The sequence below is a fragment of the Mixophyes fleayi genome, chromosome 5 (assembly GCF_038048845.1).
Source record: "Mixophyes fleayi isolate aMixFle1 chromosome 5, aMixFle1.hap1, whole genome shotgun sequence".
Classification (NCBI taxonomy): domain Eukaryota; kingdom Metazoa; phylum Chordata; class Amphibia; order Anura; family Limnodynastidae; genus Mixophyes; species Mixophyes fleayi.
In genome coordinates this window covers 257,927,002-257,943,182 of record NC_134406.1, presented here as the reverse complement: position 1 = coordinate 257,943,182, position 16,181 = coordinate 257,927,002, and the positions used below count along the sequence as shown (strand labels likewise).

Sequence of the window (16,181 nt, the reverse complement as noted above, 5' to 3'; positions counted from 1 at the left end):
TTATTTTTCATATGTACATTTGTTGATGATCTGCTATACTGGTTGTTCAGTAAAGGTCAATTAACTATCGTCCATAGATTAAATTGAAGAATAATTCCATCTAGCAGTCAGCAAAATAATTTTTAATATCTGTAGAATTCTATTGCATTATTAGTTATACAAACTAAATAAGCTTTCAAACTTTGCTTAAACAACTTTCATTAATAATTCCGTCTTTTCTCTTTCTTCAGCTGAAGATGCCTGTGGAGGCACCGTACGGGGAACCAGTGGAATCATTTCGAGTCCTGGATTTCCTAACGAATACCATAATAACGCAGATTGCACATGGACCGTTGTTACAGAACCTGGAGACACCATATCGCTTGTTTTTACAGATTTTCAGATGGAGGACAAATATGATTACTTAGAAGTTGAAGGCTCTGAACCGCAAAATTTACGGTAAGATATTTTTTTTCACTTGCATACTACAGGGTAGAATTATTATTACACTGCCTTTGCCTGTGTGCCAATATGGGCGCTTGTATGATGTGCAGGAAGAGCAGCAGTCTCCAGTTTTGGGGACAGGACAATGAATGGCAATTATTTAAGAGAGCAATTTTCATGATGTCTGAAAGTCTAAATTAGCAATATTACTTTCTTAACTCAAATTACAGTGCAGTGCATAAAAATTGCCATATTTCTTTTAAAACGCGCGCAACTCATATTCAAAGTGAATACGGTAGTTTATATAAGATCTTTCTTATTTGCCGCCTCAGGTAGCAGAATTGCTAGACATCCCCCTGTTGAAGTTATGATCAATGATAAATATAATATTGCTTTTTTTCTTCATACAGTAAGAGTGATTGACTTTATAATGAAAAAAGGGCAGCTGGGCTCTCAAGGCACAAGAATATATGTACACATTTTTAAGGTTTATTAAGATTTGTTAAGTAGTTGTTTTTATTGCATCCTATCTGTTGTGTGCATATGTGGAAATATAAGGATATTAGAAGTCACAGAGGAGCTCACAGCCTGGGAGGTTTTAGTACAGGTCCTAGAAACTAGCAGGTGAATTATTTTATATTATATTTCACAGTGGTGATGCATTATTCATTAAAATATAAGATTATTAGCTCTATGACAAATGCATTAAAACATTTTTGGATTTAATTAGCATAGTATTAAATATTTTTGCTAATTAGGTCATTTCCTTTTCTAATGAGAGAAAGGAAAACTATCATCTTACAGTTGGATCATGTGAGAAGGTTCACTGAGAGGATGCAGCATTGGAAAGTGGTAGGGGTAGTTTTAATACCGTATATATTTTATGCACTGTTCTTTTTAGCAGTGGTTAATTTAAAAGAGATAAAATGTTAAAATCGTAAACAAATACAGTGTACGAACAAATGTGAATTATATTATCTGATCAGTACCATATCTGTCACAGATGTTTATACAAAGATTCGCACCACTTATGTATTATATAATATGTATTAAACTATTTTCAATTTCGGACAACTGTGCAAGCATCATAATTATAGACAATCCGTATGTTTGTTTTTATTCATATGTCTGTCGTTTCCTCTCTCTATGTTCTTGTTGGATGAAGAGCCTAATTTTATATTTGGCAGATGACACCATTAGATGATCTCTTTTAGAATAATTATCTTCTATAATTACTCGATTTTTAGGAATCTTGTCCTTGTAGAACATCAAATCTGCTGCTTTGATGTACATGATACAGCAACAATGCACCATTGTTTCATTGACAATTGATTCTGCAGCATCTGTATCTCATGTATAATACCATAAAAACTCATTAGAGCGAGAAAGAGTATAGAGGGATTTTACTTACACTACATACCATATTAATTGATTACAGTTGGTGTCTTTACATTTTTTTGTTGTTGTATTAGTTTTGTCTTTTTATTGACACAGTTGCCCACTGCAAAGAATTGCAGTCATACACTGCAATATCTCCTAACTGTCTTTACCAATGCAAGTTACTTTCTCCTGGAATCCTTTGGTTCTTTTGGTTTGCTCAATCAGAGGAGCCACGGGCTGATGCCACCATTATATAGGATGAATTTGTGCTTTGAGTTGTGTTGAGTAACTATTTTTATTTTTTTATTATTATTTTCCTTACTCTTTAATGTATTATATTTTACTTTTTTATTTATTTTTTTGTCCACTGGGATAACAGTCAACTTTTTAGATGAGTGACCTTTGTCCCAAGCTCAGAAGTTAAAAGTAAGTCCTAAAGGGTCATTGTTACTGTTATATAGTTACTATTGTAATGCCAATGAGGTCTTCACTTTAACACTAATTATTTTAATAATTACACACTCCACTGTTAACAACTTCTTACCTTGTTGGAAATCAATAAGAATAGTTGTATAATCGTGTCTATGAAAGTGTCTAGTACTCATTTTTCAATGGAAATAAGGCAAGTTTGCCTTTATAAGCTATTGGTGCTTTAAATTTCACCTGCAAAGTCGCCGATTTCCAGCAACTTGCAGAAATCGCAGCTTCATACATTTACCCCCAGGAGTCCATATCAATGATGTTGAAAAAATAGTGACAAATTTATTGGTTTAATTTTTTATCCACTTTTGGGGTTTTTTTGTTCAGAGTAAAAAATTAATTTGATCATATACCTACTTTTTTCACTTAACTGTTAAGTCATATTCAAATTTTACAATCTGTAATTCGAGAAAATAATTAATCATTCATCTAAGATGTGCAAAATACTTTTAATCACAATGCTTATGGTCAGTCCATTGTTTTAATAAATAGTTATTTGTTAGTATTTAGGTCCTCTGAGATTTACCTTATTTGGAATTTCTGGAACACATCACTGTGTTGTCCTAGAAACATATAATCTTGCACTTCCTATTCTAAGGTATACAATATACTGTATATTTATCTGGGTCAGTTTAAATGTACAGTATATCATTTAAAGCACTCTGATATTTTCAGGTCAGAAGTATGTACACAGAAATCTATTTGCTAGTGGACTAAAAGTATTAAAAAAATACATAAGAAACTGTCATTAGTTGGAGAATTCAAAAGTTAAAAAAAAAAGATGTATAATTCTTCTTGTAACGTCAGCAAAACCAAAATTATGGTAGAAGCTCCTACACTTGACTCCAGAGGAATTAATGGTCATAACAGTCGAAGCAAATCTTTGTCCTGTCTAAGATGAAGCTCAATTAAAGGCTTTGTGCCCTGTGTTTATCTACTGACAATATTTCTGTGTTTATCTGCTGACAATATTTCTGTGTTTATCTACTGACAATATTTCTATATTTATTTGCTCAATACAAAATGCATGTGATAAAGGATAATGAGCTTTACAGGTGACATGTCAGCACCATTATATATTAAATCCCTTCAAAAACGGGAAGCACAGTTGTAATGAAAGCAAGCAGTCTACGATTAATAGCTTCTTTGGGAACAATGGTGCTAGGGAAATGTAGAAAAACTGGAGGTCTTGGATAGTTATCCTCTTAGGAGGTTTTCTGAATCTGTGATGGCTAATGCGATAATAACCATGTGCCTTTATCTATGATGGCTAAAAACTGGATGGGTGGCGGAAAGCGGTTTAATTGCAGCTTTTAATCTGTATACAAAGACAATAGATTATTACATGTTGCGTCTTGTTGTGTTTCAGGTTAAAGGGTTAATATTTCCAGCACCCATCAGTCAATGTTAATGTTAATTAGTGTCAATTAAAGGGTTTAACTACCGATTCGTGTGTTAAACTATTGATCAGACAAGAATAAATGCATGTGCTTTTCGAGTTCAAATAACATAGGAATCCGGGGCAAATTAGAGTGGAGGATAGAAGCTAGTTCTGTGTTTGAGGTCAGTGGAGGACACATTTTAAACCCTTTAATTCAAATTAAACATAATAGCATGGATTAAGTTATATGAAGCAGTTCTATAGAAATGACTGACAGATATGTAAGCAGTGTAGTGTCCATTATTACATTCTGTATTTTTGATAGGAATGGGCACACAACACCCGTATTGCCTGTTTTAAATAGACTTAGTGACAAGTGTAGATGGAAGTGTGTTGTAGAATTGTTAGAGCCAACAGACACATCAGTTGATCCAGCAAACAATGCATGAAAAGTAAGTAAATATATATATTTTTTTTTACCTCCTTCATTACCACTTAAAAATTAATTTTCAGTTTTTGGGTGGAGTTCTTCAACAGCAGTGAGGACTGTAGTGTTTGATAATACTGCGTTTTATTTGGTTTAACAATTCATTTTTAAAGCCAAGCGTTTGAGAGATGCTTTCTTTAACACAAAAAATACTGCTTGACATAGGTTTAAAGGAAAAACAAATTCCAAACCAGTAAGTGGTAGGAAGTAATATAAAAAGCTATGTTCAAGCAGTCATTCTTTTTAAAGTATTTTTTATATTGGATTTTATTTTATTTTTTAAGAAAACATTTGAAAAATGCATGGAAAGAAATAACCAAGTAAGTATGGCCAGTGCTTTTGGTGACACATAAAACAAGTAGACTAAACTATATTTAATAAAAAAAAAAATTTCATTGAATATAGAAACAATTAAACTTCAATAATTGATAAAAAAATGTAATACAATTAAAACTCTAAAACATTTCATTGTCCCAAATTTTTTGTCCTATACCTGTTGTGCTATTTGCAGTACTGTGGTAGCATGGATGTTAAATGGTTTAAGTTTGGATAAAGGAGAGGATGTCTTTTGGCATTCCGTGCCTGGGATTATTTAGCAAATTGCATTAATATATTGTAATTTAGTGAAATGGTAGTTTATACTATTAATATCATATTGAAGTCCTCAGATCTCAGTCTTTCAAATTTAATTAATTAAATACATTTAAGTAATTTATTTAATTAATCTGATTTAGAATTATCCTTATTGGAACATATTAGATAAAATTAATATGCACCATTTTGATTTTTGAGATTAAGTATAAATAAACAAATAAATTGTCATTTAACTAGCAAAAAATAAAATTTACATTTAAGGTATTAAATGTAAATTATATTTTTTGTTAGTAAAATTGCAATTTATTTGTTTATTTATACCTAATCTCAAATTTGAACATAGATTAAAACGAAAATTGAGAGGTATTATGTTAGCGTTATTGTATTTAATTAAGAGTGTAAAGGGTTATTTGCAAGTTCAATTCAAATACTCAAATGTTTGCTAATGAATGGATAATCATAATTGCAAGATGTGCAGTTAAATATCCCTTTCGGCAGTTTTTTTTAAAAAAAAATCATAATTTTTAGGTGAAGAAATGCGTCAAGGCTTTTATATATTTTCATTTACATGAATTTAGTATGACTAGACCTTCTGTTTATTTGTTACTCTTCTCCGTGGACCGATTTCATTCACTTTGAAACTTTAAGGAGCTTCATTATTTCAAGCAGTTGGCTAATAGAGTTGCTTTCCTTCACATCCAATAAGGATATTAAACAGTGTAGCCGGGAGCTTAATTAGTATTTCACAAGCACACATGAGAACTCTCCTGCGAGTCGTGGGCAACTATATTGTTCCTTATATTGGTGAGTAACATACACACATAGGAGGATGCCATATGGTGTAATAAAAATCCTTTTAATATCTTGTTCAAAATTGCCATCTGATGGAGGACTGTACTATGAGCAATATCATTGCCCCTAACACTAGTGTGTGGCTTAAATACATTGGAGGTAAGACCAGTGTCTGCTTGTTTGGAAGATAAAACTTTGTGCATATAATCTTACCAAAATAATCTTACAGAGGCAAGTTTAGCAAATTAACTTTTTACTAGCAAACGTCTGTTGGTTTGATCAGCACTTCAGTGGTTAACATCTGAAAAGATCATTTTATCTATCACAGGTTTTTTCAGCATCACTATTCCTGCAAAAGAAACAAACAACAACAATATATACAGTATAAACATATATTGTTTTAGAATCTTAATTATATTATCCTGTTTTTCATGAATTATTGAATAGAAATTTAATATATAAATTCAATGTATTTTCTATATTCAACAATATGTTTTTTTTAATAAACATAATTTTTATTACTTATATTAAGATCTACTTGTTTAGGTGTCACCACTAACACTTATTAATTATTTGTACAGCTATTGAAAAAAAAAAGCTTTAAGTGTTTTTCAATGAAAACACACCCCAGCTCTCTTAGCTTTTTAAACATTATCTGGGAGAAAAAACATTTGTATGCATTTCACAATAGTTAGCTTATCCTTAAAAAGCAACATACTAAAGCTATCATTGAGATCTAGTTTATTGCAATCTGAAGTGGTTTAAATAAATTGGAAATTGATGAAGGGCTGCTATTCTATGATAGTTTCATTTATCACCACATTTCGTCCACTATCCAATCAGCAATACAGAAATCTTTCCAGCGCTATGTAGTAGCTGATTTATTCAAGATTTTGAAGTTGAATCAAGGAATCATTGACACAATTGCCAAAACTTGGTGATAATCTGATTGGTTTCTGTAGGTACCATCACTTTTCACTCACTCAAGTAAATATATTGCAAATCACATAATATCTTTTCCCTAACAACCTAAAGAATATAAAATAAGTTAAAAGTTCTTTCTATTTAGCAAACAATTAATTTGCAACTGAGTCATTTAGACTAGTTGGGCTTTTGTGTATTAATTATTCCAGCATATCTAAAAAGAGTTAATCTTACATATAGGTTACTCTTTATAATAGATTCTATTTCTAAGAGATTACTCTCTGGAATAATTTTTTTATAATTTGTTGCATATATACACTGGTGGGACCCATTTTGTGGACTGAACCAGTATGCAGTCTTGTTAACACATTAGGAACTATTGACATCAATGCAGCCTATTTAACATATATGAGCTACTAGTTCCTAAACGACTGATAGGCTACATTCTCACAGATATTATTTAAGCCTACAAACTGGATTCCTCCATTGGCCTAAAAAAATCAAAATAGAATCTGTTCAGAATTGATCCAGCTGAATGCGACTTTAGATTGGTCAATAACCCCTATTGGCCCATGTGTATGGTCATTGGCTGACCCTTAAGTTGTAGGCTAGCATGCAGCCAATATCCTGAACATATTGGATCATTAGAATTATATTGACCCTACGCATGTTTGGTCAAATTTCTCACATGTCCAATTCAATTTCATTTATTCAATAGACTTAACTAGTACTATAGCGGTATTTTCTTTTGTGATATATGTTTTAATGTAGATGCATCAGTGGAAAAGGGTGTCAAAAACAGTATTCATTGTGGTTGAAAGTATGACCGTTAGAGTATAGTTCAACTAAACCTAACCCCCTACCCCTGACACACACACACACACACACACACACACACACACACACACACACACATACACACACACACACACACACACACACACACACACACACACACACATTTCTCACATGTTATAGAGGAGGTTGAACAGTACTGTCCTTTCCTTGAATATTATAACAGATGTTCTTACTGAGAAAAACACTTAGGGTGCTAATGCACAGTTTTGGCAACATGGGCATACATTTCTCCAAAAACAAATAAAGGCATGGATAAATAGCATATTTCCACCCATGTGCAGAGCTGTACACATCTCAAGATGCATCCACCTCCATATTGGCAGCATATGCCCCTGGTTCATGACAAATCATATTCAACAGGGTGCATTTGTCCATGCACATATGACTCCTATCAAGGGTATATGCATGTTTCTGCAGGTCGGCAATAGTCGTGTTTGCATAAACACTCATGTACTGTATATATTCATCCTGCATTAGAACGCCCCTTCCTTCCTCCATTCTGCCTCTCTAAACATAGGCGGGCATAGGTGCCAGAACCGAGCAAGTCTATATAGGTGCACATGTATGTGCCCACATTCTGGGCATGCACAGAGTGATTACATATAAGATACGGTATGCAAACTGGCGTACATCCCACTTAGCATCAGTCGCCAAATGTTTGTGAAAGATAGTTTTTGTTTATCATGTGCAATCAATGTGTATGTAGAAAGCATCACTGTCAAAGTGGACGATGGCTTTGTTTATCATTTAAAATGTTGGAGGCACCAGAATCCCCACCTTAGTGTATTTCTACATCATTTATATATTCATTGGATAAGATTGATTTATTTTATGATACTTACACAGCTGGCAGTGCACTATAATTTAAAGTAAAGTTTCTGTGAATTGTTTTAGTTTTTGTTCTTAAAGTGTGATTACCCTTTTTTTTAACCTGTTCATGGGGATTTTTCAAAGCATCCTGTTAACGTTAAAGTTTCTGAAAATGAAATATTACTCAAAGCTACAAATGTATTTGTAATGCACAAGATCTGACCTTAATTAAATCAGCTGGATTGAGAAGTTGTTCTACTTGCCACAGCTTAATTGCATCTTTGACCTCTATTACTGTTTAGCTTCACACAGGAAACCCCAGTAGAAATGTGGAATAAACCATATACATCATGTGTCAAGGTTATTTTAATTCATAAAAGCAAATAAGTGTACATCACAATAACAGAGCTGGTAATTATGACAGCTTTTTAGGAAGTATTTGACAAGTCACTGTTGACCTCATTTAGAAAATAATCTTCAGACACAGTTCTCTAGTTTGCTAAAGTTTATGACAAGTTCTTCCTAGATGTAATTGCAATAACTGTCAAATGCATTATATACACCTTTCTATTTGACTCAGGAGTCTATAACTCAGAGATTTGGTTTAAGTGAAGATAAAGATTTTGTATTTCAGGTTTGCACCTTTCATAATACATTTTACCCATTACTGATAAAATGCCTCCACAATATAAAAGTTAGTGGATGAAGTTCTGGGGAACACATTATTAAAATAAAGTCAGCTTAAAATGAGGATTTAAGAGTTATCAATGGATTACAAATGATCATTAAGTGTTCAAGAATAGCACTCAAACTACAGTGCCTGCCCCTGACAAAACAGCTCTTGGTATCATTCTGCAAATTTCAAAATTAATAAAGACCTTAATACCAGAATTTAATAAAGTAAATATACTGTACCCTGGGCTACCCTAACAGAAATCCTGCCATGGTAAAACAGAAAGACCAGATTAGATGACCATAAAATGATACTTCAAAACATTCACATCTTAAGCTGGGTACACACTAAGGAAAATTACTGCAGATGTCATTTCTGTAACAATTTTAGCAACGACTGAAAGTCCCGATGACTATGCAGATTTATGTCACAGTTGCCTACTCTCCCGGAATGTCTGCAAGACTCCCAAATTTTTGGGAGCTCTCTCAGACTTTCGAGAGAGAGCTAGGCAACCTCCCACATCATGCCCCGTTCGCTGGTGAAGTGGGTGGGGTAGGGCTAAATGTGTCATCTTAACCCTGCCCCCTGCTGTGATAGACCAAAATTGTTAACGTTTGATTGGGGCGTGGCCTAATGATGCAATTAACATGGCCACGTCCCCACGGCGGAGCTCCCTCCCGAAGAGCTTGATACCAATGTTGGCATGTATGATTTATGTGTACACATCTACATGATATACTTTCAGATCTATGCCCAGTACTAGACAGTCAGTGTGCTGATTAGTCAGAACAATAGTTGGACTGATTAGAACCATATTAATATGCCTTATACTTTACTGGCCAGATCATGTCCCATTCTGTTGGGTGGGGTAAATTTATGTTACAGTGGTTTCTAATTGTAGCTCGTTAACTGAAAATCAATCAAGAAAAAAATGTCCTTTTTGTAACAGGTCATCTTTAATTATGTTGTTTGAGGCCCAATTAAACAGATAGATTAAATTGAAATCAGTTTATCTGTTCTGAAATTTGGTTCAGAGATAGAGCACTGACACTAAACTGATGCATCTAATTCCATTTTCAATACAACACAATTGCCGCACCTTTGATGCCGTTATTTGCTGAAAAATATAAATCAATAAAAATAATAATAATACAAAAAAGGTTTTGAAATACTGCTCTTGAAAGCTTGTAGACCTAGCAGCTTTAAATTGTTTCAGGGCACATGTAGGTTTATTGTAGACTGTGATTCAATTTAAGGTTTGAACATAAGAGCTCTTCATACACAAAATGAAATCCTGGAGAGATTCAGATTCTTGCCGTCATGTTTGGTGAACATCAAGGGACTAAGTATATTTTATTTTCTTGAAGGTGTAGGATTTATCGACATTAAATCACGTGACATACATTTCCTATTTGTAAATTATTTTTCATTTTTGTTTTATAGAGAGAGATCAGTAAAACATTGTCCTATCTTAACAGCCATATAAAATATACACAGCGGGAGCTGTTAAGGAATACTGCACCTTAAATATTTTCAAATATTTTACTGACCTGTGCATACACAAGTGCATTTCAAATTCATGATCCATTTCCACAGCTAATAAGAGTCATTTACAAATGACAAAAAGTGCTTCCTCTACACCTATAGCAATTTCTGGTGCACACTCACTTCGTAGTCCATGAAACTGTCCCCGGAAAATTTATCTGCACCTAGGTTTTGGAGATATAGCTGGAATTGTGCAGAGTGGGAAGAGTGGAATGTCACTTCCAAATTCATTCTGGCAAAACATTAGGACTAGGGATGTTCACCGACCCTCATGTTTTGGTTTTGGTTTTGGATCTGTATTAATCTCGTATTTTGGTTTTGGCAAATCCGCCCTAACGTGTATTGGTTTTGGATCTGTATTTTTTTTATTTTTTTTTTAAAATTGCTAAAAGATGATCAAATCACATAATTTGGATCTTTTTTGGTTCCTACATTATTATTAACCTCAATAGCATTAATTTCCAGTCAGTCAGTTGATTCCAGTCCATTTTTGTCATGTGACAAGAACACTGCTACCCCTTTTATTTCTGTATGAGTAATGGCACTGAGCAATGTCACTGGAGAATGGAGAGTGACAAGAACACTGCTACCCCTGTTTCTGTGTGAGTAATGGCAATGAGCAATGTCACTGGAGAATGGAGAGTGACAAGAACACTGCTACCCCTGTTTCTGTGTGAGCAATGGCACTGAGCAACGGCATGGGAAAATGGAGAGTGACAAGAACACTGCTACCCCTTTTGTTTCTGTATGAGTAATGGCACTGAGCAATGTCACTGGAGAATAGAGAGTGACAAGAACACTGCTACCCCTGTTTCTGTGTGAGTAATGGCACTGAGCAATGTCACTGGAGAATACAGAGTGACAAGAACACTGCTACCCCTGTTTCTGTGTGAGCAATGGCACTGAGCAACGGCATGGGAAAATGGAGAGTGACAAGAACACTGCTACCCCTTTTGTTTCTGTATGAGTAATGGCACTGAGCAATGTCACTGGAGAATGGAGAGTGACAAGAACACTGCTACCCCTGTTTCTGTGTAAGCAATGGCACTGAGCAACGGCATGGGAAAATGGAGAGTGACAAGTACACTGCTACCCCTTTTGTTTCTGTATGAGTAATGGCACTGAGCAATGTCACTGGAGAATGGAGAGTGACAAGAACACTGCTACCCCTGTTTCTGTGTGAGCAATGGCACTGAGCAATGTCACTGGAGAATGGAGAGTGACAAGAACACTGCTACCCATGTTTCTGTGTGAGCAATGGCACTGAGCAATGGCATGGGAAAATGGAGAGTGACAAGAACACTGCTACCCCTGTTTCTGTGTGAGCAATGGCACTGAGAAATGTCACTGGAGAACAGGGCCGGATTAATCCTAGAGCTAATTGGGCTACAGCCCAGGGGCCTCGGGCATCCAGGGGGCCCTTGAAAGTGATCCGCAGCATTATTGATCGGTCAGGGGCGGGCACGCCCCCGGCGCGATCAATGCTGCTGAGCAATTTCACTACGGTCCTTCCCTGACACGCTGTATTCTCTTTACTGAGGATATCTCATGAGTCTCACTCTCACGAGATCTCCTCAGTAAAGAGCATACAGCGCGCCGGGGAAGGAGGTAAGTCGCTTGGGGGGCGGCTCTGATCAATGGGGGAGTGGCTCGGATCACGGGGGGGGGGGCCTCACGGGGGAATGGAGGTCCCCTTAGCCCAGGGGCCTCCATCCCCTTAATCCGGCCCTGCTGAAGAATGGAGCGTGACAAGAACACTGCTACCCCTGTGTCCGTGTGAACAATGGCACTGAGCAATGTCACTGGAGAATGGAGAGTGACAAGAACACTGCTACCCCTGTTTCTGTGTGAGCAATGTTGCTGGATCTCCTGGGGAGGGAGGTAATTATGGAATCCAAAACCCGCAAGAACCGACAATGCAACAATGATATTTTGCCTCTATTCAGATCCGAGGAAGCGAGAAATGGCGATGTGCGGTTGATTTCGGTTTCTGGAAAACCGAGCCTGAGCATCTCTAGTTAGGACCAGCTCATTGATTCATAGAAACTTCTCTGTTTTTCTCTTATAATACTGAGGTTTAGCTTATTGTGTCTGAAATGATTTATTAGGTAAAAGGGGAGAAGTAAGAAAAAAGAAGGGGATGTGAATTGAAGGGTGGGTAGGAGTGATGAAATCAAGGAGGTTACCAGTCACAATATTTATATCTAAACTATGAATAATGGTATGCTAAGTCAAGGGTAAAGTTAGATGAGGTTTTAAAGAACAAATCAGTGTGGAACTTGTGTATATAAATTGTAAATTAAAACGGTAAATTAGCTAACAGTGGGTATACAAAGTCTACACACCCTTATAGAAATAGGTGTTTGTGATGTAAAGCCTTAAATTGAGATAAATCATGGCAATCCCTGTTCCAACAAAATGTGACTTCCAACCACTGAAATCCAGTGAAAAATAAATTGACAATTTTTAGGGACAAAAAGTGAAACTAAAAAACATACAATACCCATGAAATTACACCAATTCTATAAAATTAGATCAAAGGTGCAACCTCTTACCTCCTGCAAATGTTTTTACAAGTACTTGCCTGCAAATAAATCCATGCTAATCCATGCATGGCTGTACTTACTACTCTGCCTTCTTGTCTATATTGCTGGATTTCCCAAGACAAAAGCAAAATAATAGGGAAAGAGTTGCCATGTTATCTCTGTGAAAAAAAATTAGAAGACTTATCTAATAGCATTGTGCTAGAAACTATGGAAATGTGTAAAACTATTCAATACAATATATACCTGATTCCATATTTGGCTACACAGTTTTGCACGTTAACATTTGGCGTTCCTAGCCCAACTAGACTACACACCAGAATAAATTAACCGTCATCTTAACCGTCATCCCAGTTTTATTCATAGACTATATGAAGGGAATTCAATTCCCCCCGAAGTACCGCTGCGCCAAAAAGCCAAACAAAAATCCGGCATTAGAACTACCATAATAACAGTAATTACACGCACTATTACCTTAATAACGGTAATAATGCGCAGGCCGTGTTACTTTTAACAGTAACGCGGCCAATTGAATTCCCCTCTATGAGGACTAACACACAGAGGGCTAGATTTACTAAACTGCGGGTTTGGAAAAGTGGAGATGTTGCCTATAGCAACCAATCAGATTCTAGCTATCATTTATGTAGTGCATTCTACAAAATGACAGCTATAATCTGTTTGGTTGCTATAGGCAACATCTCCACTTTTTTAAACCCGCAGTTTAGTAAATATACCCCAGAATGTCAGTATAGGGCAAAACACAAGCAGATTTGGATGGTTGTATCGCCGGATGTTTAAATCTTTACGAAATAACCTATTCTGCATCAAAAATCAATTAGCTCTGAAATTCACCTAGCTCTACAGTGTTTAGTAAGTATAGTAAGTTTAGTTTATATGTGTTTTTTTTATTGAAAAAGTATCTTTATTTTTTATAAAAGTACAAAGATACATTACATTCAAGTGTAGTTTATATGTTTTTGTTTTGAATGAAAAAGAAAAATCTTTATTTGTATAAAGGTACAAAAATATATGATACATTACAATCAAGTGTACACAGTACACCGTGAATAATAGCCATTCATACTTTTAGCTCAGTACAAGACATAAGGTACATGATATGACCTCCTACACTATATATCAAGTACTGCACTAACAATACAAAGCTTAAACGACATAACAGATTCAAATAAGCGATGGATGTGAGGGGACGGTTGGTGAGAGGGGTAGGGTGGGGCGATCACATGCCCAAAGCTTTATAGACACAAATATAGGGAAGGGTGCATAAATTAAGACAAGACATTACAAAAAATCTCAAACAGTGATGGGGTAATGAGTTGGAGGGGGAAGGGAGGGGGAGACACAGGCCCAAAGCTTTATTAAAAAAACAGACACATGGGGAGAGAAGGAGAAGAGGGAGACAGCAATCAATCATCTTCCTCAGGACTGTCAGTGGTGTTATAGTCTCTTAGTAGGCTGTGGATCAGCCTGCGACAGTTCGGGATGGTCATCTTCTCCCTTTTCAAAATGAGGTGATTCTTGGCAAGCCAAATAGCGTCCTTAAAACAATTTATAAGTCGTCAGACCTCCTGGATTGCTCTAATAGTGTGAGTCCCAGGAAATAATCCATAAAATACTGAATGGTATTAAAGGCAAGTCCTGGGCACACTGTCATTGTCGTTTGTGTTCCAAGGCATCCAACAGTGCCTGTGAAGTGGGGCAGTTCCAAAAAATATGCTGAGCTGTTTCCCTTCTGGTGATAGTGTAGTTTATATGTGTTACTTTATTGTTTTTGTATTAATGTTATTAAACTAGTCCCTATGTCTCTTACACTGCTTTTGTCAAACACATAAAAGTAGTTGGAGAGACAATTTACAACCTACAGACACATCACTTCATCAGCTTCTACAGTATATTAATATTATTTTATTTTAGTTTTTTTTATATGTTCACAATATTCTATGACATCTAGATTTATAGCTTGCATATGGTTCTGGTTAAATCCACAATTTCTTTGCATTTTATAGATAAAGAATAGATTTGTTAAAATATATTTATGCACTCATCGGCTGCCCATAATTTTACATTGTGTATTTATCATCCTTGTGACTTCATTGTTACCATATGACCCTTCTGTTCACTTGATTTGTAAAACACATAAGTATGATTTATTTTGCATCTTTCCCATTGTCTGACTCACAATAGGAAAATTTGTAGATGAAGTTAAATTATGTGTCACTGAAATCCTTCCAACTTTTTTTTAATCAATCAATGAAAAATCCAATTTTCAATTTAAGCTTAAGGAATCAATATTTTGAGTTAAAAGCAATGAGTTATTTTATGTGCTAATGTATTAATCTACATTTTTGTGTTTTTGTTTGTTGATAACGAGGCAGGTAGAAATATAACTTTACTATAGTTATTATTCAGTATCTGCCTGATGTATACACAGTGCACCATGGATAAGCACATACAGACGAAGCACAATTATTTGGTGGTAAACAGAATGAGTTGCTGCCTGTCACATTACGTGATCGGTGCACTGGAATAGTTTATCTATAGAGTAGTTTGTCCTCTGCAGCTTGGGTCCACTGGATTGCACCATTTAGTTTGAAGATATGTTTCATCTATAACTTTGTAGCTGTTAGAGCCTCTGAGAGGCCACAGAGCAGAAAACTGGTTTTGATACTTGTTGTGTAACCTGAATATTCTCGTCTTTCCCTATACTGTTTGTCATAAAGTGGATTCAGTATCTTTATGATGTATTCTAGAACTGGATTTAGAACCAATGATCTTAAAAGACAAAGAAACTCTGCATCACAAACAGCAAAACTTAGCAACTAACGTACCAACTAACTAACTAACTAACTAACTAACTAACTAACTAACTAACTAACTAACTAACACAGAAAGGAGTGCCACACCATAGTGCAATAATCCATTAAGCAAGTGATGCACATTATTAAATGATCATATGATCATATACTTATTGGGAGTCAATTAGATTTGGATGTAGGTTGTTTTCTTGTGTGTGTAAGATTTGCGTATCTTTACGGTTTTATGCGGGCAGGGGTGGGCAAGCTTTGCCGAGTACAGTGTAGTCCCATAATTGAGACACAATTATACAAGGAGGCATCCACAGATACTTCTTTTAGGAGCTCCTGGAGAACTGGCTCAATGATACACAATGATGATGACCTATCAGCATTATTATCTAGTTACTTCTGATTGGCTGATTTTGCACTCACTCTTCCATCTGATACTACATATATCATTGGCATCACAGCTAAGTAA

The 16,181-nt window shown here is 35.5% G+C and overlaps 1 protein-coding gene across 1 annotated transcript in view; it reads left to right on the top strand.

Annotated features, from left to right (window-relative positions):
- The window catches only part of CSMD3 (CUB and Sushi multiple domains 3), an 853,424-nt gene that overhangs the window by 250,556 nt on the left and 586,687 nt on the right, over positions 1–16,181 (top strand). The window contains exon 5 of the mRNA XM_075213978.1: positions 231–438. Coding sequence (XP_075070079.1) covers positions 231–438 — 208 coding nt within the window. The remainder of the gene's footprint in view (positions 1–230; positions 439–16,181) is intronic.